Raw genomic sequence first — 23,886 nt, forward strand, 5'->3', positions numbered from 1 at the left:
AGCTGCCCTGACATGACCGCACGGGCAGCAGGTGGAGTATAAATGGGCACAGCTCTTCACATTCCGCATCTACCTGGAAACTCCGAGTCAAGACCGGCCACAACCTTGAATGCACATCTCAGCCTTTCCGGGTCATTGTCCCTATCTTCGAGGGGAACCCCATGCCTATCTCATAGGGGTTGCTGAGCTACTGGGGAGCTTTTGACTCTTGTGCCTCCCCTGTGAGCTGTGACTTGCTATTATGCCCAGAATTGATAGAGGAGGTGGAAGGCCAGAATTCAACAGCAAGAAAAACAAGGATCCCTCCTTCCCACTTCACTCGTTCTCCCTCAAAAACAGAATCCCATGGCCACGCCGTGCCAATCCTGAAGAAGTGGCCAGGCCAGCTCCCCCGTCAGTGCTGTGCAGCTGTACGTACAGGAAATGGGCTCTACCTGCGAAGTGAAACAGCCAACCAGTGCCATTCACCCACAGCTCCCTGCTTATCTGCAGGCAGTGGCAGCATCCCCCAACCCAGCTCCCTGCCACACCACCCCACCCTCCTGGCCACTGTGTCACCTTTGTCCTGTTCTGCCGTGGTCCGGGGTCTCCTCACGGGGTCAGCTCAGCAGCAGGAACCCGGTGGGCAGGGCCGCAGGAGCTCGAAGAGCGCAGCTTTGGAGTCAAGTCGCAGCGTGCCACCGCTGCGGGTAGAGTCCCTTTGACCCTGCGGTGCTTGAGTCTTGCCAATCCCTGGGCCTATACTGTGGGTATTCAGGGGAATACACATGACTTCTGCTCACTGAGCCAGGCCGCCCGCTTGGAGCTTCACATGGACTAAACTTTGCTGTTCACACAGAAGCACATTTTAAGGACTCAGACCCCACGGCCCAAGCCCCTGGCCATCCCTGGTATGAAATAAAGTGCTGTGGTGTACAGAGCTGGTCTCGGGCCAGCAGAGGAGGGCTGCCCTCGAACTGCTCACCACAGCCAGTGCCTTTATTTCTCCAGCACGAGTCCTGCAAAGAATACTTCAGCCACTGCTGTTCAACATGGAAGCATTTATTTTGATTCATCCAGATAAGAGAAAATGCAACATGTCAAGGCATTATAGACACACTGCAGCAGCCAGACAAGAGGGTCAGTCCATGGCAGAGTCCAGCGTGCTCAGTGTGGGGACTGCCAGCGGGAGCCGGGCAGCAGGGTCCCTTTGGATGAAGGCCAGGCATCTTGTCTGGGCGAGGCACTGCTGACAGTCCACACATGCAGGCTGCTGCTTCCACCACGCTGACGCTTTTAAACCAGAGTCCTACATGTAACTGCTGCCCACGGGGGCAGGGTCATCCATGGGTATTGTGATTTCCAATGTTTTTAACATAATACATAACAAAAAGTTATTGCCAAGGACTTAGCACTGCAAATTATACTATTTACACTTGGTTATTCAGGAAAACACAATAGGTACAGATTTTTTAAATAGATTCTAAAAACTAGTGGCATCACTAGACCAGAGCTACAGCCAGGAGTCCAATGTCATGTGTGGAACCGTGCAGTAGGGAAAGGTTTTTACCCACGACTGTACTCAGCCTTCCTCTGCCCCCTTTGCCCCACCCTGGGCTGAGGAAGGGCGCAGCCTGAGCAAGGCCACCTTGCTCCTGGTAGGGACAAGCCAGGGCTTTGGATCTACAATGGCTAGCCCTCCAAGAACACTACATACACAGGACAGGACAGCCCACGGTGTGAGGCCAGGGGCCCCATGTGAGGTTGGCCCCTTCCCCACACCGCCTGCCCTCAGCCTGTTCCTAAGAGTGCTCATCCTTGTCGCAATCACCCTGGGACACCTGGCTTCTAAGTGCCAGGGCTCTGACGGCCACTAAAGCCAAAGGTCAGCAGAGCTGGCCAGACAGATGGATCCCATGGGAAAAATAGGATAAACACTGCTAGGGCCAAGAGTTAGGTCTGCTGAAGATGGGCCAACAGCAAGAGGTTCCCACCTGGACTAAGCATTCACTGCCTGCTTGGGCCCTGGGTGTGTGGAGGGAAGAATACACAGCTCACCAGCCAGTCACCCTAGATTCTTGGGAGACAAGGAGAGCGAGACACATGCATAGGCCCTAAAGACACAGATGAGCCACCTCTCAGAAAAGGGGGCCTACCTAAACGTCTCCCACACAAGCACGGCAAGTCCCACTGGTTAGGGAAAAAGCCTATTTAACCCAACTGCATAAGAAAGATGATGAGGGGAGGGAACGAGACAGGTGAGATACAAACTCACACATCAGCTGCCATTGCTACCTGGGTGATCAAAGGCTACAGCCTAGGGAAGCCAGTGGTTGATGTGGGTTCCAAGGAAGCTTGAGAAACAGCATGAGTGTGTTAAGGAGACCAATGTGACCTGTCACCCGACCAAATCAAACTCCTTATGCCTAGGTATTTGTGCGCAGCAGGAGCTTATTCCCAAGTCAGTAGGAGCAGCACTCCACCTAGAAGCGAGGAAAACATGGGCCACCCAGAAGAGGGGAAAGAGCTGGAAACCAGAAGTGTTACTACCAAGATACAGATGGAAAAGAAATTTCTGAAAGAAAATCTACCTAAGCACCTGAATCTCCTATCCCCCACTCTCCATCTGTTTTTCAAATAATAAAAATTCTGACTCCTAGAGCAGCAGAAATATTTAAGGTAGTGTTTAAAAGCAAAAGAACAACTTCTTTCTGAACATCTTTTTCCCTGTGCAGGAAAATGGGAGATGTGGCCCAGAGCCTATGTGAAGGCTGGCATGCGGGTGCTGGGTGTGGCTCGAGCACTGAGTGACCCCTGGTGCATCCCTGTGAGGCTAGGGCGGCACAGCACGGGACTCACTGCCAGATCAAAGACCACAGCCACAGACAGATGGCACTCTTCACCAAAGTCAGGCCCGGTTTCTTTCTGTCTGTGCCAGATGAGTTGCCCACAAACACAGAAACCTCTAGAAAAATGTACAAGGTGCTCCTTCTTGGAGATGAGAAAGTACACTGCCTGTCAGGGCCTTGGAGCCACCCACGTCCCTAAGAGATGGCCTGGGAGCAAGATCCCAGGTGAGTCCCCTCCTGGGGACGGAGCAGGCATGCACCTCACAGCACAACTCAAGGACACTTGCTCTCGGACCCCCCACCTGGTTCCTGGAGATTACAATCCACCCAGGGAAAGACTGGAGAGTGGGCAGCCCAATCGGTCTCCTGCTCCACCTCTGCACCAACTGAAGCCTGACCCTGCAGTTAGTACTGCACCAAGGAGCACCTGCCTCTACTTTCACGCGGGCCCAGCGGCAGGTGGGGGAAGTGCTCTGCCACTTCACCCTGATACGAGACCCCAGGCCAAAAGCAGATGAAATAAAATGTCCCCTCGAGGACTGTACTCACGGGCCTTCTAAAGTTGGGTCCACTACAGTTTCTAGTTGCAGGTTAGAAAAACCCAGCAACTCCCCAGGACTTGCTTTCCCATCCTAGCTAGCACCAAGAACTCCAAGCCTTGATTCCAGAATTCCTATCCCTTGGCAGCAAAATCCAGCCTAAACCTAGGCATAATTTGTCATTACAGACATGGTCTCCCACAACCACAGCCATTTCTGAAGGTGCTGGTGACAATTTTATCCCCAAGCACAACATAACACAGTGGCTCCCATCATCCTAGGAGCCAAGCCTGTGTGCGCCCAGCTGGCAGGCAAGGCCCTTCCCATGCTGGCACCACGATGCCATCTGCTCCACCACCTCAGTCTGTCCCTTTCAGAGGAACCTTCCCCGCCTCTCTCTGTTTCAGGGACCCAGAAGAAGAGTGGAAGTTGGGATCACTTCCTACACTGTGTTTCGCTCTATAGCCACCTGTTTTTCCCTTTCAATGTCCTACCTGTCTCAAAACCTAAGTCCCCTTTGAGCAACAGCTGCCACGGAGATTCACAGGTCCAGGCAGTGGAGAGGGTAGAATTTTCCTGTCACAAGTAAGACAAAAGGTTAAGGAATTTTTAAAGGGTTGCCAAAATACGGCCTGTTTTTGAAAGTAAATCTTACCGGACATGGTGTCATTCACCTTCTCCACTGTCTGAGACTGCTTCTGTGCTGCAATGACAGGTAATAGTCGTGGCAGAGGCTTACTGAGCATCTGTTCCTCTCCAGGAGATGCCTGTGGACACAGGGCTAAGGCAGTGCTCCCTGTCCATCTCCTCAACCTAATACTTGAGGGTGGTGTCTGACTGCATGGCCCACAGACATCTAGGCCTGGAATTCTGGCCTCACGAAGATGGCTGAAGTTAGTGTCTCAGCACACCTTGAACCTCTCCAAAGCTCTGATCAAAGCCTGCACAACCCCAGCCATTCCTTGAGTTCTAGTACCAAGTACAGCTGTAGAAATACAGAGGTGCAGGACCCCCCTCTTCACTCTGGTTATCACTCTGTGGCAGTCTTGCCTAGCACAGCTCTGTCAGCTCTATCATTTCAAAAATAAAGGTGAGCACTCACTGACCCACTCAGCACCAGAGGGAGGGAGGGAGGCAGGTAGGAAAGAAGGGAAGAACCCACCCTGATTCCTCTAGTCTTCCATCTCCTTGCCTACCATGATGAAGCAGAGGTGGCGAGCAGAGTGACAAAACTGACACCCAAAGCAAAGCCTTCACTAATCTCAGTTTCAGCCTTTTCCCTCCTCAAAACTAAAGAAAGCCTGTACCTTCCCACTGGTCTATTGACCATGTTCCACATATGCTGAATCCAATAGGTCTCACTGCCAGCCTTGGCCCAGGTTAGAATACAATTGCCAGGTGTGGAGGCACACGCCTCTAATCCCAGAATTGTGCAGGCTGAGGCAGGAGGATCACTGTCGGTTTGAGGCCAACCTAGGCTACACAGTGAGTTCAAGGCTAGCGAGAACTATGTGGCAACACCCTGTGCAAAACAAATCCCTTTTAAAAAATGTTTAAAGCAAAAGGTCAGTATAAAGGACCACCAGTACCTGTCACTGCCCAGGCACCCAGAAACTGAGGGGAATGATAAAGATGCTGGCTGACTGGCCACACACTTGTAGCTAAGCAAGGGGCCCTGCTGTGTCCCAACACCACACGTGCCGTCAGCATCCTCCCTTCCATGACTTGGTCAGAGGCCGCACTGTCGCCAGCTAACCACTGAGCAGACGTCTGGTGTAAGAGCTCTGCAGGGCTCCTGCTCCAGTGGGCACCGTTGTTCCCTGGCCTGGGGCTGGGTGCTACTAGGTACCTGGCTTAGCCCAGCAGAGGACCCGGCTTGTGCAGACCTTGCTCCTGCCTCCATCTCTACTGCAGCTCCACCAGCCTCTCTCATTCTCACTTGGACCTCATCAGTCCTCTCTGATCGTGCTCTGTCCCAACTGCCCTTCTCAACTCTGACCATGTTGGATAATGGTAACCATGAAAGCGCATAGCACCTGGCCCTTTCAACATGGCCCGAGTCCTGCACTCTACCTGCCATCCCACCATGCTATGCATCCCAGTTCCCGTGACAGCACTTTATGTTACCCAGGGCACTGAGCCTTTCTGTACACAAATACCTTCCCCGCTGAGGTCCCCTGCCCAGCTCCGTGCCACCCAAGTGGGAAGCCTAGGCCACCTGGATCATGTAAGTGACTCAGCTCTAATCCCTTCCTATTCTGCACGTCATCTCGAAGGCCTGGCTCCTCTTCCGCAGGGCAGGGAGACCTGCCAAGGGCCCTGGGCTGGGGTACAGCATACCTGGCAGCAGGAGAGAGCTGCTGACTGGCTCTCTCACGGAGGATGACTCTGATGCTTTTCAAATGCCCTCTTCCTTCCTATGCCCTCCACCTCAGCTCCTGAAGTGGAAAATCTCATGGTTTCCTCCAACTGCTCCTCGGCCTGTGACAGAGCCAGGCAGGAAGTAGCAGGTAATAGTGAATATTTTCTCAATAAATCCATTTGCCCAAACAGGGAGAAGTGGTCTCAGCAATATCACCAATCAATCCAAATAGATACCCTATGGAAGAAGTTCCTCTAGACCATCCAGACCACTCCCTGAACACAATCAGCAATCTAGAGCTCACTTTGCACCCACCCTGCTCCCCCAAGGCCACTCCATCTAACCCACGGGCCAAACACCCAGCCAGCTTCTGTCTTCACCTTCTGGGACTGTGGACACTAAACAGAATCATTTAACACATCTAACAGGTATCCAGGTTCGTCCCAGGGCTGCCCTTCATTAGCCTCAATATCCTAGTTCTCTGATTTCATTTTAGGAAGTGAAGCAACTTCTGAGACTCTCTATATGACAGAAGAGTCCAAGAAGAGCCCTACTTCTGAATGCTCTGGAAAATGTGCCCCTGTGAGAGTGACCCCTTGGCTAAAGCCTATACTGAAGATCTAGCCAGGATGGGCCAAAACCAAAGTGCACAGGAGGCTGACCATAAAACTCAGACTTCTCACATTACATCCCCCAGCCTCTCCACTCTCCCTGAATAGCTCTCCAAGCAGCAATTACAGAATTTGCACTTTATTACACACAGGGTCTGAGTATGAAACTGTTCCCATGGTCTATGGAAACAAGACTTGAATGTGTAGCCAGCTGCCAGCTCTGGGCTGACTAGTCAGTCATCCTGTCCTAGAGCAAGCTAACCAACTGTTCCTCCAAAGAAACTCAAGACACAGCCCAAGGAGCCTTAATTGCTGGCAGAGAAGGTCAATTTTTGCTTGGTTGGTTTTGAGTCATGTAGGATGCAGCCCCAAAGTCTGGGGAGAAAGGTGAGCAGCATGCAGCTGAGGGAGGGAGACAGCTGCTCCAGAATGAGCAATATCCAGCACTGGTGCTGGACACAGACAGTGTCATCACAGTACACGGGCTCTGCCTGCAAGAACTGTGTGACTGGATATGCCTCATTTCCTCATCTATGAAAGGAAAAACATTTCAAGAACCCACAACTGCAGAATTCAAAACAATCTCTAAGAAAGGGCTTCTGTTAACCCTCAAAACGGCATATGAAATGTTATTTTCTCTGTGTGGTTAAAACTACTTAGAAACCACAGTGTTTTGCCACAAACAAGCAGAGTGGTTTGGAGAGATCTCCAGGCTTCAATTTCTCTGTCTAAAGAGCAGGACTGGCAATCCATGCAATGATTCACAGGCAGAGCAAGAAGTAGGGCCAGGTGTGGAAAGGGCTCTGCAGGGTGCTGTGTTCTATCTAGGCCAGAGATAGAATCTCACACCTCAGTGCTCTAGAACCTGGCTTAGAGAAGCTTCCTTTTTTCTCTTCCCCTTAAGGGCAGCAGCGTTGCTCAGAAAAATTGTCAAACTGTCAAAAGATGATGATTTAGGTTGGGTGAGGAATAAATACCTTTCTCTGAAAAGGATTCTTTGTCCATCCCCACACCCACCTGCCCCTAAGCAGAGACCCAGTTGATCTCAATCAGCAAAGGAGCTGGGATGTGATCTGCAGAGTCCCCAGAGCTCTCCAAGCCAGCCTTGCCAAGCACAGGCCCCACATGAGGGAAGGTACATGCTCCAGGCTGGCAGCCTGCCTTCAGCCCATCATAAGCCAACCCCTGACATGGAGAACAGGACTCACATCTGCCATTGTCTCAGTCTCTCTTCATACCTGCCCAGGGACAGCCCCTATCCCTGTACCTCAAGCCTGGGCTGCTGCCCTTCCATATTCCCCCTGGGTCGTGGCCTCACATGCCTCCCTTCAGAGTTGGGTTCACGTCTTTGAAGACATCGCCATCGCCCTTATCAACCGGGCTGAGCATTCACCCAGAAACACAAGCTGGTGACATGTACCTCGGCTTCATGTTGCCAATCAAACAGAAAAACAAGCTTTAAGCACCAAAAGCTCTCTGTTTATACAGTCCCTCTCTGCTTTCAGTTCGTCTTTCCAGTTTGTTAGATAGCCTTTCACAACTGGCCTAAAAACACTCCCTGTTTTAGGTCAGGATATCTGGTCTGCGGTACTCTTAAGTCAGAGACCCAGGTTCTAGCACAGCCTCCACAGCCAGCCTTGTGACCTGCAGCGTGGTGCAACAGAAAGGCTTTGGCATTAAACGGAGCTGGGTTTCTTTCCTGGCTCTAGCATGTCACTTGGAGTATCAGGCTTTTCATCTGTAAAAGAGGAATAATACCACCTCCAAGAAGGCTGTTTGAGAATTAAGAAGACTGTCCAGGTACCTGACACACACAAGCTGCCAATTCTAGCAACTTTCCCTCTTCTCTCCCATTCCTGCTTCTTCAATCTGCTGTCTATAGCTCAAATGACCTAAAGAACCAGCTGCCATAATTGGATCTGTGGGGCAGTCAGTTGACACTTGAAGGCAGAGCCCCTCTGTCCACACTATAATACAACAGGATCAAGACAGGAGAGCCTAGACAATGCAGAGGGACAGCGGGTACCTTGGCAGTGCTGAGACAATGTCTTCACAGTAGCCACACCAATGCCACCCTCCCCTGCTGGCCATCCAGCAGCAGAAAAAGATGGTTCCACAGAGCTGCTGCTGCAGCCTGGGCCACTGATGGCAATTTCCACCCTATAGGCCAGCAGGGGCAGCCCAGGTCATTTGCACTAACAGCAAATTTCTACAGAAAGAGACTACAGCCCTCCTTGGAATAAGAAATTAAGGTGGTAATAACTAATTGGTAGGGCTGGGGATTTAGCTCAATAGTTCCACCGTCTGCCTGGCAAGCGCAAGGACCCAAGTTTGATTCCCGGTACTAAACAAACAAATAAATAAAAATAACTAATTGGTAAGGGAGGGCTTCATTGTTGGCTGAATGAGGCAATGATTTTATCAACAGCTTCAGATGAGAAGGAATAAATGTAGTAACTTTGTGAGGACACTAGTTATACACAATTATCGCTTGGATTTATGAATACACCTTTGGACTACAGGCAAACCTATCTTACTGGGCACCTTAAAGGTTACATTTGTTATTTCTTCACAGGGTTTTTACAAACTTACAACATGTCGAAGCTCAATCTGTACTGCCCACTTAGCTCACCTCCTGCCAACAGCCTGGGACACAGAGGCTGCTGAACTATTGCAAATCTATTCAAACCAGGAATATTCAGTCCAATAGCAGCAATGTCACCATCTACCTATTTTCCCTCTTGTCGAACAGGACCTCCCAAGTGTATCTAGGACAGGTAGATAAACGGAAAGATGGACAGACACGAATAGTTTGATAATGTTTTTCCTAAGAAGGGTGGTCATATATGGTGATGTGTGTACATTTTCCTCTCAGTGTCAGTACAAACAAAAAGACAAGCTGTAGGATCCTTAGAAGGATCTGAGTTCACAGCTTTCTAGGTGTACCACCCAGGGCCATCCACTCCCTTCTGCAGTTTATAATAATAACTTGCTCTCCACCCACCAGTCTCTGTGAGCCTTGAAGGTTGGATTCTGGCAGTGGCCGTAATCAAACACCAGCTTTTATTATTAATGCACTGGCAAGAAACTTGGAATCAGCAGGTTGACAGACAATCTAAGTTCAGCTCTTATGAAATTCTGAGCACCTTTAAATCCCAAACTTAAGTATTTACAAGCCCTGGGCAGAGAATGGCTGGTGATTGATTGATTGAACTATCACAGCAGAATTGCGGGCATCAGTGTTTCCTGTTGTCCCTGGAGCTCGGAATCCTCTCCCTAAGCCTGGGAGCAGCCCAAACCAGTCAGCATAAAGGGACAAACAGCTTCGCCCTAAGAAAGCGAAGTACCTGCTTTTTAGCCACCTGTTGGCAAAGCCTTGCCTCCCGTCACACCAAGTACTTGCTGTGTACCAGGTACCCTTCAAAGCACTTTCTGGGTTTCAATCATTGGATCTCCAAGCCCCTTGGGAATATGGTGGAGTGAAATACTCTGGCCCAGATTTCCACATGGTTTCTATTTCCTATTTCTATCTGTGCTGTAAAGCTTACATAACCCAATTTGCATTACGGTACTATTTTTAAAACCTCCAAAGATCACTGCTTCAAACATCAATGGAAGCTGTTGGCTCCTAACTGAAATGATAATGTAGGAGGGATATCTATTCTTACAACTAATTCAACCTGAATTCTTGACTTAAAGTCTTTCTGGAAGATGCCGTTAGAAAAAGACGGGCCCTTATATAAGAAATGCTGTGCTCCGTAAGTGCTAGCAAGATACACACAGGTGTTAAAACTCACCTCGGCAGCAGTTTCTCAGCTCTGCTGTTGTTATTCACTTGCCACCTTCTCCCTTCCAGGCTGCCTACTAACACTGAGGAACCTGTGGCCACTCGATGGCCCACTACCAGACAGAGAAGCCCATGGCACCTTTCTTGTTCTGAGTGACTTCAGAGATGCCCCCACTGCCCTCAGAAGGCACTGGCATGGGAAGGATAGGAATTACAGGGAGGCCAATCAAGAGCAGGCTGTTTTTTCCTTTCACTGCTCTTTTAAGGCGCTTAATTACTACAAATCTAACTGCCTGGAGCGGGGGGAATATCCTTAGCTCTTATAGGTAACTCACTCCTCTACTTGGTATTAGTACTGAGCAGTACAATTACTGATGAAATCTAAGAAACGGGGAAATTACAGAGAATGATTGATTGCAATGGTAAAACTCCTCCACTGTCATTTAAATAAAGAAACACAACTTGTGCTCTGGGTCGAAAGTTAACAACACTGCTCTGTGCCACACTATAAAAACTGCCTTAAAAAGACTAGGGTATTTGTCATTCATTTCACAGTTCACATACTTGGAAAGAGGTTCACAAACAAAAGGACCAGAAATATGTTAAATGAATGAATTTCCAGGTGTTACATGTTACAGTCATGTCATAGAGCCTACATTATTCAACAGTTTATAATTAAACTATTAAGTAATATTCTCTTGCCACTGTTAATATACTGTTTGTCTCTCAAAGTAGGATATTTATAGTAGGGCCAATTCCACCCCCCAAAGAGACTCTTGGACTTAAAATGCTTCCACTGGACCTATAGAAGGACCTGGCACACAGCAGGCACTGGGCTCTTGCACAGGACTGGATTGCACTTGGAACTAGTCAGCTCTGTCTTGTACAACACTTCACAGATGCCAAAGCCTTGTGAAATGTACACCCAGATTCTATATGGGGGGAGAAAGTTGTTCCAGCAACCTTTAAGTTAGTAATAAAGAGAAACTGCCACTTAGAATCAAATACAAAATATGAAATCCATTTTAGTGTGTGTGTGTGTTTGTGTACCAAATACAGCCTTTGCACAGAACATCTAATACATAATGAAATGTATTTGTGAGACACACTAAACGAAGCCAAGTCTTGATTGAAATATTTGGTCTAATCCTCACATCTTTGAAATAAACTCCATGATGGTTGAATATGGTGGGAAATAAATATTCTAGCTACTTAACCTGGAAAAGAGACAAACTACCTTAAGTCTATTTGGTCTCTGCAGACTTGGTATTCACCTTTCTGAGTCTAACTAAAGTCAATTCTGCAAATAAGTAGCTTAACTGTCAATTATATTTTTTCCCATAGTTACCTAGTTTGTTTTTTTTCATTTTCTATTGCTTTTTTTTTATGGCTTCTTGCTGTTGTATTGGCGTATACAACACAAATCAGAGATTTTATTTCTCAGAGAAGCTTCTCTCCTTGAGAAATTGGCACTTTGATCCTCAGCTTATGTAAGAGCTACATTTACGGATCACACCAGCACTGTCTCCAATCCTGCTGCTTCTGAAATTCCAGTGCTTTGGACAGAAGCATGCCCTGCCATTACACACATCTTAGGTGAACTGTTCCTACTACTTAGTTCTAAATTTAAACAAGTACCTGTATGTGTGATTTATATACATGTTACAGCCTCAGTTTCTACACACATACACAAATTTTAACTTACTGAATGTGAAATATCTCTCTTGAATAAAAAACATTTACAAGGGTAATAAAACAAATGTTTAAAATAACTATTTTACATTTAGATCATAAAATTTTTCAAGGTAATGTGATGACATAAGACCTAAGACATCAAATACATCATATGATTGTCATATATCCAAGTTGTGTTAATTGCTTATTTTTCTCTTTAATCAGAAAATAAAAGAGCTTACCTTTGTATACTGAGATCACAGCTTACAGTCACTATATCTCAGCCTATTTTATACAAGTGATATGGCTACGAAGGTCCGAGGAGAACGAGAATAAAGTGAGATAAACGTGCTGAAAACTGCTTAAAAGTATTAACCTGAAATACACAGAGGGTCCAATACCAGTTTTAAAAAATACATTAACGAGGTATTCCCAGCGCTTCAATTAAATAACGGTGACTGATTCATGATTTTCAAACATTCACCCAAATTTTTTAAAAAGAAGAAAAGAAAAAGCTAACACCAGCAAAATTGGCCAGTGGTTTGTTCCCAGGTTAACAATTCAAGAGATTATAAACAGTTTCGGCAACTACACAAACCCGACTCCTTGCTTCGCCTACAGTGCGCTCTACCTCGTCAACATGAGGTATGTTGGAGAGAGACCTATGGGACCATCATCACCTGGTGCAGGGGATGGGGCACTGGGGCAGCCTGGAGAGACACAGGCTGCCAGCCACATCCCTGGCGAGGTGCCAGCCCCCACCAAAAGATATGGCTTCAAGGAGGACCCCTAACTCAGTGAAATTATAATAGTGCTAGCTGACGCAGTCAGAAATGTAACTATTCAATTTATGTGCTAAAAAAGTTTAAAAAGTGTCAGAAGATAGCACAGTTTGCACGCAAATTCTAAGCTCTACATTGGTCTGTAAACTCCCTGACAAGAGCTACACTAAAGGGGTTAAGTACAGATATTGCTAGGTTTCCAAAAGAAAAAGTTTTAAAACGGACACCGTGGCTTTGGACAAAGTATTGCTCTTCTTTAAAATGCTCAGTCAGTGCTTTCAAAGAGAAGGTGTCAGAGTGGTGTGTCTGAAAGCTGGAAAGCCTCAGGGTGTCACATTGCTCTTAAGACTAAGACATAGAAATTGCCATTTCAAGCCAGACAACCTGATGGTTCTAGAAGTCAGAGAAGAAATCTTGAGGGCCCAAGTGAATAATAAATGGTGCGACGCTCAGAGGCTGGCAATAGGGGCTGTCAATGAAAAAACCACCTACAGCAGAGAAAAGAGCAGAGAAGCAAAACTTCATGTTAATCTCATACAATTTGGTGAAGCCAAGAGCTTCATTTATATTTCTCTGCTCTTTCAGCTGTAAGTGGAATTTTCATTACAAAATGGAGGGGTGGGAAGGGCAAAAGGTGGGGGGACACTTAATTCATTACAAAATTTAAACAGTTGAACTTGCATGGTTACCACTTCTAACAAAGGACTGACAGGTCAATTATTTTAAGTAAAGCAGAGAAATGTAAAAGTTTGCAGCAACTGGGCAGGTTTACAACATGGTTAGTAACTTCCAACAAACAACAAAATTAAATTTAAAAAAAAAAAAGACTTGGTAGAAACCATTTGAAATGACTGCCATCATGTTGGAAAACAGCACAGCTCCCTTTTCTCCATCGGAGAGGGGTTATGAAGCAGAGTCAGCTTCTTTAAAAGAATTTGCTGAAGAGAAATCTCCAGGGAGATTCCAACTTGGAATCCAAATTTGACCATCAATTTCAAGTCACAGTAACAACTGCAGCTGCCAATTAATAGTATTCCAAAAACAAATCACTATTGCAAATATTTAATTAATAAAAAGTGGACACTACCAGCCATGCTTTTTCTTCTCAGTGATGGCTCTGTTTCATCCATAGGTCAGCAAAACGAATCAATGAAACATGAAAACCCCCAGCTGAAATGGGCCCTTGTTGTTTATGTCTAGCTGCTAATGCACAGGATGACAATGATAAGTTACAGCTACTTCCAGCAAGTGATGAGGTTTTATTAAAGTATCACCCACCAGTAAGAATAGGTCAAGGAGAAGAAACAAATCATTATGTAATATACATCTGAGAAATGACACTAACATTTGTGGTACACTGCCCAAAGCAACCTTATTTAGAGGTCCTAAAGATACCTGGCATATAAATTTGCCTTATTTTGTGAAGCCCACTTTCACAATGGGCACTATGTAGTTTGGAAAAGCAGAATTTAATACAGCAGAAAAAAGCTAATTCCAACTAAAAACAGACATTTTTTCAAGCCACAGCAACTTGTCAATATGGACAGGGGACCATGCCACTGCCTTTATGGGGGTGAATACCTTAATGAAACCATTACCTTCTTGTAACATCATCGGCTTTCCAAACAAGGTGAGAATGCGAGTGGAGACTTCAGTCTGCACCCATCACAAAATAGCACAATGTTACCGACTGATCGATTTCCACCAGCGGAATCAGGAGTCTTAAAAACAAATGCTGACCCATGGCTGAAACCTGTCACTTTCCACAGCAGCACTCAACAAGAACTGGGACAATCGAAGAGCAAGTTTTTATGGGGACCCTGTTGCTGCTTTAGATTCTGATGTAATTGAAGAGGAAAGGAGACCCTTCAACGAATCCCAGAAAAGTCCCTAACCTTCTATCTGCATGAAAAGGCCAGGGAGTGAACACAAAATCTTACAGAGTGAAGAAGGCCACAAGAACAAAAGAAGGTGATTGATTCGTTAATTTATTTTTTAAAACTTGGAGATTCGTAAACTAAAATATCACATTCCTCCTTCCCCATCTCTGGGTAATGCCATCATTTTAATAAGCAATGCTGGGGTAACAGAATGTAACCTTTATAGTGGGGGCACCCTTGTACAACCAGAGTACAAAGGGCTTACAAAGTACATAGCCTGGCTCAAACTAACAATCTCCTTGCTCTGTTCTAGTAGATTTGCTTACAGATGAATGGGCTTATAGGGCTAAGTTATTATTAGTTTGCAATTCCTTGTAATCTAATACCAAAACATATCAAAAATAATAAGCTAAAACAATATTCAAACCCATATTTTATTGGCTTTAATTACACACTTCAGTATTTACAAAGTTAAAGTTTAAATGAAAAGTCTCTATTGTATTAAAAAAAAATAACTACAGCCCAAATTAAAGTGCCCTGGGGCAAGCACATCTCCAACAGCTGAGAACCAGTGTCTGCAGTAGGAACCAGGCGGCACTCTGCGTTACAACAAAGCCGTTTATTTGTGATCAGTGTTTGAGACTCTGTACATCCTTCACAAATTTAATTTTACATAATCTGATACTCTTAAAACTTAAAACTTTGAACTGCTAGACTTTTATTTCCCTAGAACATAAGGGCTGGTATAAATTATTTTCCAGAAATGAGGTACCGTTTCACAGAACTGGTTTCCTTTTTTTGTGTGTGTCTGTTTTCAAGTTTTAGAGAACTAAATTTGCATTTGTTAAAATCAAAAAGTAGGAAAGATGTTCTAACTTTGAACTTAGACTTTTATTTCCCTAGAACATAAGGGCTGGTATAAATTATTTTCCAGAAATGAGGTACCGTTTCACAGAACTGGTTTCCTTTTTTTGTGTGTGTCTGTTTTCAAGTTTTAGAGAACTAAATTTGCATTTGTTAAAATCAAAAAGTAGGAAAGATGTTCTTTACAAATAATTTTGATCAAGTATGTGTTCAAAGAAAGCAGGATAAAAAGGCTTTTCTCTAACATTCTGTATTGTACTGTACTGTTGTTCAATAGGAATGAGCTTCTGTCATTTGCTAAAAGAATGAGTAGTGGGGAACAGGATATGTTGGGAATTTCATAACGGGTAACAGAACCATTCTCTTGGGCAAACCTACAGAGAAAAGAAACGGAGAGGACTCCAAATAAGTTTAATATGCCAATAAAAATTTCAGATTAAAAAATATCTTACATTAGGTATCATTAACCTTTTCCAGATTAGTCAGTCAACATGTACCATTTTGAAAGAGGCCCACAAATCGCTCACAGATCTCCTGTTTTGAAATTGCTCTTCTATGGTGGTAAATAATATTTTCTATTTAAAAGCAAGATGGTTACTTCATAGGAAGAATGATATTCAGAAATGACAACTGAGTGAACTGCCATAATTATATTCTAAAGATCAAAAGTAATACTATTAATACTCTGAAGTGATTCTACAAACCCGTATTGGTTCTCAGTTTGGCATATCACATATTAAAGGAGAAACAGGGATTGTCAAGATGCACAGCACAGTTTTTTGTGCGGGCCTCAGCTCCCCGGAAGACAGCTCCATAGCTGTGACCAGGCGTTTATCTTCTTAAAGGCTACTGCCAGTATTGGCATGGCAAATCTGGAAAGATTAATTACTTTCTTAATTTTGTAATTAATACGTTCTTGTGGCCTCACAAACTTCTGCATACTCAGGCAGGATTTGAAATCTGCTCCTATTCCTATCTAATATTTAATGTATGGAGAAATCACAAAGCAGCAACAGCAGGTATTCAGGAGCACCAGATGATCAGAGGGAAGTTACCCCACATGCAACAGCTTTACAAAGGCCAAAAGACATATTTACCTTACAGCCAAAATAAAGCATTGTTTTAGTAGGTTTGCATCACAGTAACATTTAAAAACCAAATCTTTTATGTGAAAAATGGGGGCATCAAATTTCACCAGCTTTGGAAGTCAGTTATATGGTAAATGGAAGAGAGGAGCCTTCTGAACTGAGGCTCAGAGGCCAGAGGGTGAAAGTATAATGTTAAAGGAGAAAAGGGAGGACCAAGAGTGAAAAATTAACAAGACTGAAGAAAACATGGATGTAACCTAGCGCCTAGATAGAAAATGTTTTAAAGGAACAAGGTAAGTGCTAGCAAACCTTTACTAAAGAATCTAGACTTACTGTATGACTGAAAGACTAAAACATCTGCCCTAGGAGGCAGATTTTTCTGGCACTCACACCAGATACAGTAGGAACTAGTGTGTCACCAAGACTGTATCTGGATTACCTGGCCTGACCTAGTTCAGGAAGGAAGAGGTGGTCAGGATGTTCACAGTCTAGCTGAGGGGCAAATGCCAATGTCCAAAACCAAAAGGAACTAGAGCATGTGAGTCAGAAGGAAATCTGGGTGAAAACATACAACACTTGAAAAGAGCCCCTAATTCCCACCTGCCCTGTATGGCTCCAGCTCAGAACACAGGAAGCTTTGGCCACTCCTGAATGTGCCAGAGGAGACAATAGGGAAGGCTCAAAGTCCAGGCCTTGTGCTTTACCCAAAGAAAACTCACTCCAAACGTGTGACTCTTGCCACTTTTACATCTATTCAGTACATTAACTGTCTACCTTAACGGGCATACTATTCATTTCTACTTATTTTTGCAATTAGGAAATCAAATTCGGTTTAGCAATCTCTTAAAGGCTCATAATTTTCATCCAAACAAAAATGGCAAAGCTGAAGTGTGAAGAGAAAAGGCACAATATGAAGGTCTGAGGCTCATGTAGAGGATTCATGCCACAAACAGCAATATGTGAAGGGCCTTTGCTTTCTGTGACTATGCACACCCAGCCTGGGCCATGCTGAGCCATCCACACTTTCCATGTGCATACTACATGCACTCATAACTACATACACATATATTCATTCTCATTCATCCTGCCCCTTTCTCTCCTTCACTTGCACGCGCGCGCTCTCTCTCTCTCTCGCTCGCTCTCTCTCTCTCTCTCAAACATCCTGCAAATGGCTGATTCTAGAACATGTAGCACCTGAGTTAGGAAAAATGTCTTAAGAGCATATCACTGACTCCAAACCTACTGCCTCCATTGCCACATAAACCTCATTCAAAAGTTATCCAAAGGGCCATGGGGATTCATTTATGTATTTGGTCTTATTTTTTATCTTTAGGGGAGAAGAGACAGGCCTATGACTTTCTAGCAAAAATTACTGACTTGCATAAGGAACTCAAGGAACGCTGTTAGTGAAGCCCTGAAATTACCTACAGTTTACACAATTCTAAACCAGAAACTTAAATGTAGCTATATAACTGGCAGACAGTAAAGCTAGAAAATGAGTATGGCCCTTCAGTAGCCTTTGAATGGAGTGTAAGTTGGCTGTAAGAATTACTTAAAATATTTAATTTCAATATGGTCAGAAACAGGCAATTAGAACAAGCAGTCCTCCAGTCAGGCAAAAGCAGAGAAAAGAGCAACTCCAACCAAACCAAGAACCACAAGGTTGTGGCATTTTTCAAAGGGAATTTAAGTTGGGTCACTAGAATGATTAGGTCTGAGGTCCTCCGATTCATTTACTGAAACCCTGGATACAAATGTGCTTTGGATTGCTGTGACAGATTCACTAAGAGGAGAAATCAGTAAGATGGTGTACATACCATAGGCAGGGGCAGCTGTGCTGTAACCATATGGTGTTCCATAGCCTAGTGCAAAGAAAAAAAAGCAGATCAGTCCAAGACTAAGGACAAATGGCAGTGGCCCACTTCAAAAGCACCACCTGGCCTGGCACCCTGGGACTAGAGAACTCCTCCTGAGGTCAAATGGCTAAGAAACGTTCCAGAGTAGTCTCCTAGCATGGTGGCTCTTGGTACCTTCTTAGATGCAGAAGCCTCTCACCAAAGCCCATGAGGTTCTCCTTGATGTACCACCACAATACCCTAACTCTCTCTCACAGCATTTCTATACTACATTCTGAGACTTCTTGTCTGTATTCACCACAAGACTGGCAGAGACCTATCTTATTCCTTTTTGCACTATCTGAACCTCACAACGTACACATCATTTGTTGAGCAAAAAGATACACCAAACCACTCAAATTACCATTTCTTAACGTTGGAAAACAGAACTTTCCACATCTCAATTCAGAAAGTAGCAAAATAATAGGCCAAGGCTTCAAATACCGTTTAAGAGGTCCTATGAACCCAAGGGTGAGGTCTATGATGAGCTGACCCCTGAGTGCCTGGCCCAGCACACAGTCTCCCAGTAAATGTTACTAAACTTGACACTGGCACCCGGTGCCCATGAGAAACACTCATATTATTAGTAGAAACTAGTATAAGACTCAGATGTTTTTGAGCCGATTAGTTGTGATGCCAATTTCTTATATGTCCTTATTTGCACATGTAATATCTGAGTTGTGGTTTTCTTGTTTTTAATAAGGGAAACATCCCAAGCAAGCTAAGTTACACTACTGTAGAGATGAGAGTATCATAGAAACTGCCATTTTTTTTAAGAAAAACCTAAAAATATGCAAATATAAAATCACTTGACTAAATTTCTAGAAGTTATTTCTAAAATATAAGAAGGACACAACAACTACATAAGCCCTACACAAATCTTCATCTAAAACAAAAAAGCTTTGTTTCATTACAATCCTTTGCCTAGAACCATTTCTGCTACTCAGAATGACTTTCCTTGCCTCCTCTGGATGACCAATTGCAACTCATTCCCAAGATCAGGATCAAATACCCTCTCCCCCGGGAAGGTTCCCAAGCTTACTGTCTACTCCATGCGCTCTTCATGTTACAGCCTGCATCGCATTGCACTGTGCTGATTCAAGGATCCCTTCCCACCCCACATGACCCTGAGTGTTCACTGGGTTGCAGGATAGGCCTCAAGCAACTTTGCATGCCCAGTTCTCAATCTCCTATGTGAGACAAAACATTCAAATGTATGCTAAAGAAATGCAAAATGCTTTTAGGCACCAAATCAAAACATTTCCGGACTGATGACAGTTTTTTGCTTTTTAGTCTATACTTAAAATCATATACAACTTGGAGTAGTACAACTCAGCAAAAAGAAAAATTAATGCTTTAAAAAGAAGATTGTAGGGCCGGGGATTTAGCTCAGTGGTTCTGCCGCCTGCCTTGCAAGCACAAGGCTGGAAGGGAGGGAGGGAAGGAAAAAAAGGAAGGGAAGGAAGAGAGAGAAAGAGAGAGGGAGGGAAGGAGGGAAAGTTGTATATCAAATCTATTTCAGGAAATAGGAGTTGTTTTATTTCAGCTACAGTTTCAAAGTTTTAACAAAATCTCCTTAAAGAGAGATAATACTGTAACTGCTAAACTGGTCACTAATCAGGCCCCCAGGATTCTAACATTTTTTTACTGGCCAGGCGTCTTTGAACTATACCTATTATTTAACCTCTCGGAGCCTCAGTGTCACGTGCAAGTAAGTAACAGTTGGCAAAGGACTTTAGGTATAAAGACATCTATGACACTCCTTGTTGTACAAGGACACATGGCACATTACCTGTTCATAATCTAAACTGACCTAACCTGAATCTTTTCTAGGCCATTAAAGAACATTCTTTTCAAAAGCATCAGGAGACAGACCTTGCAGAGAGGTCAAAGCAATGACATGAGAGAGAAACCACTACTGTACAGAAGAGCCTGGCACCCAGCAGACACGAATAATTCCTGCAGTGACTACCATAGTCAACCACAGCTGTCCAATCCTCCAGCAGGAGGCACAGCCCAAGATCATGCAATAGCATACACAACCAAGGGAAAGGTTCATCACGGTAACTTGCCCATGATTGTTCATGGAAGCTTTGCTCTTTCCATAATGCAATAAATGAGGCTAAAAATATTAAACTTCAGCAAAGAAAGAGAGATGCACAGAAGAATCTGCTAAGAAACTCATATGCTTTTTCCCTTTAATGCTTACCTTTTATTTTTCTAGCTAATTCAATAGCATAATCATCCCAGTCAGCTCATCGGCGATACTTGAAACCTTACTCTTTTACATTCTATACATTCCATCTATCAATTTTGCTCTTTATCTATTTCTTCAGTCTCTTCACATATTGCCGCTCAGTTAGTCCTCTACATCCCCTGGCTTCCTGGGTCCAGCGCCTGGTGATTCATCTACAACAGCCTTCTAACAGGTCTTCTCATGCTGATCCTTGGCCCTGCATCTACTCTTCATAATACAGAATCAAGCTGATCTTGTCCTTCTCTGCTTCATGACTTCCTACTGTATTTAGGATTCGAATATCACACAATCCAAGCCACTATCTCCAAATCCAATCTGAGCTACTCACTTTAATCACCAAACACCTCCCCCGAGCATCACTAGGCAGCATCTTCTGTTTGCATACGGACTATTCCAAGCATCACACAGGCAGGTGTCATTTCAACCAGTTGATTCTGATACTGAATAAATTTGATTATACTGTCATTTTCAAATTTCCTATTATATTACCTTGTAAAAATTAAGCAAAAAAATGTAATTTTTGGTCATTTTCTACTTAAATAATTGGACTGGTAAGTGGTTAATTCCTATCACTACTCCTTGGTGTCTCCCTCCACACATTTAGACCTTCTTCAAATGAGCCAAGCTCCCTACCAACACTGCCACAGCAAATGGAGTTTAACAAGTGCAACACTGTCCCACCCTAGTCTTTTCTGAGTTAACACTTACTCCTCCAATTTTCCCACTAGACTACAGCAGGGTCCTCTGCCACATACTCTCACAGCATGATGTCCTCCTCCACCCTCAGAATCACCTCAGATTATAACAGTTATTACTTGATTAACATGCTTCACCCTTCACAACAGATGTTGCATGAGAGCAAAATCCTGGTATGTGACAAAGTAGGCACAGTCTTTTTAAAACACACTTTTAAGAGATATACCTGGGCTTAACTTTTAATGGTATAATTCCAAAGCCACATTATTCACAAAACTTCTCAAATGACCTACTCTAATTCTTGAAAGAAAACACAATCTAATGGAACTCTAAGGGATGTTACCTTAAAAATCATGACTGTATAAACCACAATCTTTAGAATTTCATCTTGATCAACTACAAATGGATTCCTTGTAAGGAAATAGTTCCACAGTTTCAATACTACAAAAACTTCATTTTAACAAGATAGGTGTACAGCCTTGTCTAAAATAATACATGGGTTAAACAGAAAGCAGAGAGAAGGCAGCTTTCCTGGTCTCCCTCAAGCCCCATGGGGCATCATTCGGGCAGCATGTCTGGTTGCATACTGATATGCCAAACAGCCCTCAGGCAGGTGTCATTTCAACCTTATACTGAATAAATTCGATAAAACTGTAGTCTTTATATTTTGTTTTTAAAAATAAACAATTTTTTGTCATCCTATATTTAAATAATTGGATTGGTACCAAGTGGTTAAGTGAAACTATTTGTATAAAAATACATGGTAAACAGTAAGTTCTGGATAAAAAGTTCTTTTCTTCTTTTTGTACTTTTAGCAAATGCTAATAATGCCAAGCTTCACCCCAATTAAGAAGCTTCCTAATCATTTATCTCTCCTGTTATTCAGCCTGACTTCTATATCCCTAGAGAACACAATATGCTCAGATGTGCAAACCCCTGAATCTGTGGAGCATCTTTTGGATTTCTCCTCATCAAAATGCTTTCCCCCAACCAAGTACAATATTGCTTATCTGTCATCTCCTTCTAGGAAGTCTCTAGGTACTTAGCAGGTTTTAGGAAAAAAACTATGATATTCTATAGTCTCTTTTGAAGTAGTGTACAGTCATCTAATACCTGTGTTAAATTTCCAGAGAACCCGTGAACCCTTGAAAAATGAAGGACGTGCTGTTCCTCAGACCTGAGCTCAGCACACAGTTGGTCTCTCACAGGTAGCACTAACCTGGAGCTATGTAGCCAGGAGCAGCTGTAGCCCCAACGAAAGCTCCCCTCGTCAGAGTTCCTCTTCCTCTGCCTCGAACTGCCTGGACTGCTGCAGACACAGCTGTATTCACAACACCTTTTGCCTTTAAAAAATAACATATTTTAATCACTGAGAGAAAGAACTACCAGCTTTTCATCTCTTTGACAAACAACCACCATAAGGAACAATGTTTCTACAACACCGAAATGACACCTGCTTTACAGAATTGTTCTGAAGAATATACCGGGCATATAAAGTATCCAGCTAACATTTTCACCCTTGAAAGAATGTGTACTTTACCACAAATTTTAGTGGTTGGATTACATTCCAAGTCATTTTCTTCCTGACTTAAGTAATTATACACACTCAATACCCAGGTTCTAAAGTCACTGGATTTTCTACTCAGAGGCAGACTATATCCCACTAACAAATTATCTAGAAATATACGTGTAACGGTATGGGGTTAAAAAAAGAAAAGACTAAGGCAGAAAGACAAAAGATGAGGGTGGCAGTTCCTCATCTATGACCTCAGGAAAGTTGTGAGATTTTTAAAGTTTCTTTATTCTACTATATTTCTATATGTGCCTACCTTTTTGTGTATCAATTATTAAATACCACCTCCAAAATTCCTTCTTTCTCTAAAATGACATGGACACTGGTGAAGTCACATAATAGCTCTCTCTGGCAGATTCCCCTCTAACTGTAAAATGAGGATAATGATGCCCACTTTGTTTTCCTCACTTTAGAAAAAGTGACTAAAAGAAAAAACATAAAACCCTTTGAAAAGAACCAAAAACTGAAAATTTAAGAAATCAAAGTGCCAGGTTTTAAATTAAATATACTTACTATTTACACTTAAATATATTACACAAATATATTTTAGTATAAAATACAATAACAACTCAAAACTAGAAAACACTGGAATTCCCTACTATAACCAAGGTGTAGAAAATGGTGCAGAGCCTCAAAACACACTGTCTAATTAAGTCAACAGTCTCAAAAGCTAAGAGTCAGAAGACACACATATTCATCTCAGGTGGAAAAATCATTACCCTTTCCTTCCTCCCAGGATAGGCACTAGCTCTGCTATGACTAGCCAGAAGATACTTTCAAGGTCAAATGTATCCTGCACAGGGACAATCATTTTTTTTTCCTTTTTGCCTGAAATAAACCAACCCACACATCCAAAATAAGACTGATCCTCAGCTGTCAAGCACATTGAACAAAAAAGCTTTACAGCTTCTAGTATGGAAAAATTCTAAAAGAGTGAACATTTTTTTAAAATATGGCTTGGTTGAAAGTAGTCAGGAAGCAATAAACTGGCAGCAGCAAAGTGATTCCATACAGATCTAACTCTGTTAGAGACATACTTAACTACCTAAT

At 43.7% G+C, this 23,886-nt stretch overlaps 1 protein-coding gene across 6 annotated transcripts in view; it reads right to left on the minus strand.

The window, feature by feature from the left end:
* Positions 1–1,456: 1,456 nt before the first annotated feature.
* Positions 1,457–23,886, minus strand: part of Strbp (spermatid perinuclear RNA binding protein) — a 98,456-nt gene continuing 76,026 nt past the window's right edge. For 4 of the 6 annotated variants that reach the window (XM_019205948.2, XM_019205947.2, XM_019205949.1 and 1 more), the window contains 3 exons: positions 22,483–22,606; positions 18,233–18,277; positions 15,505–15,701 (listed from right to left, as the gene is read on the minus strand). In XM_019205948.2, the coding sequence (XP_019061493.1) occupies positions 15,625–15,701; positions 18,233–18,277; positions 22,483–22,606 (246 nt within the window). In that variant the 3' untranslated portion in view covers positions 15,505–15,624. Of the gene's footprint in view, positions 12,178–15,504; positions 15,702–18,232; positions 18,278–22,482; positions 22,607–23,886 lie in introns of those variants that run through there. The other 2 variants (XR_002025023.2, XM_033759059.1) reach the window with 2 other exon arrangements.

This window comes from Fukomys damarensis, unplaced genomic scaffold (assembly GCF_012274545.1).
Source record: "Fukomys damarensis isolate Sample0158 unplaced genomic scaffold, DMR_v1.0_HiC HiC_scaffold_36, whole genome shotgun sequence".
Taxonomy (NCBI): Eukaryota; Metazoa; Chordata; class Mammalia; order Rodentia; family Bathyergidae; genus Fukomys; species Fukomys damarensis.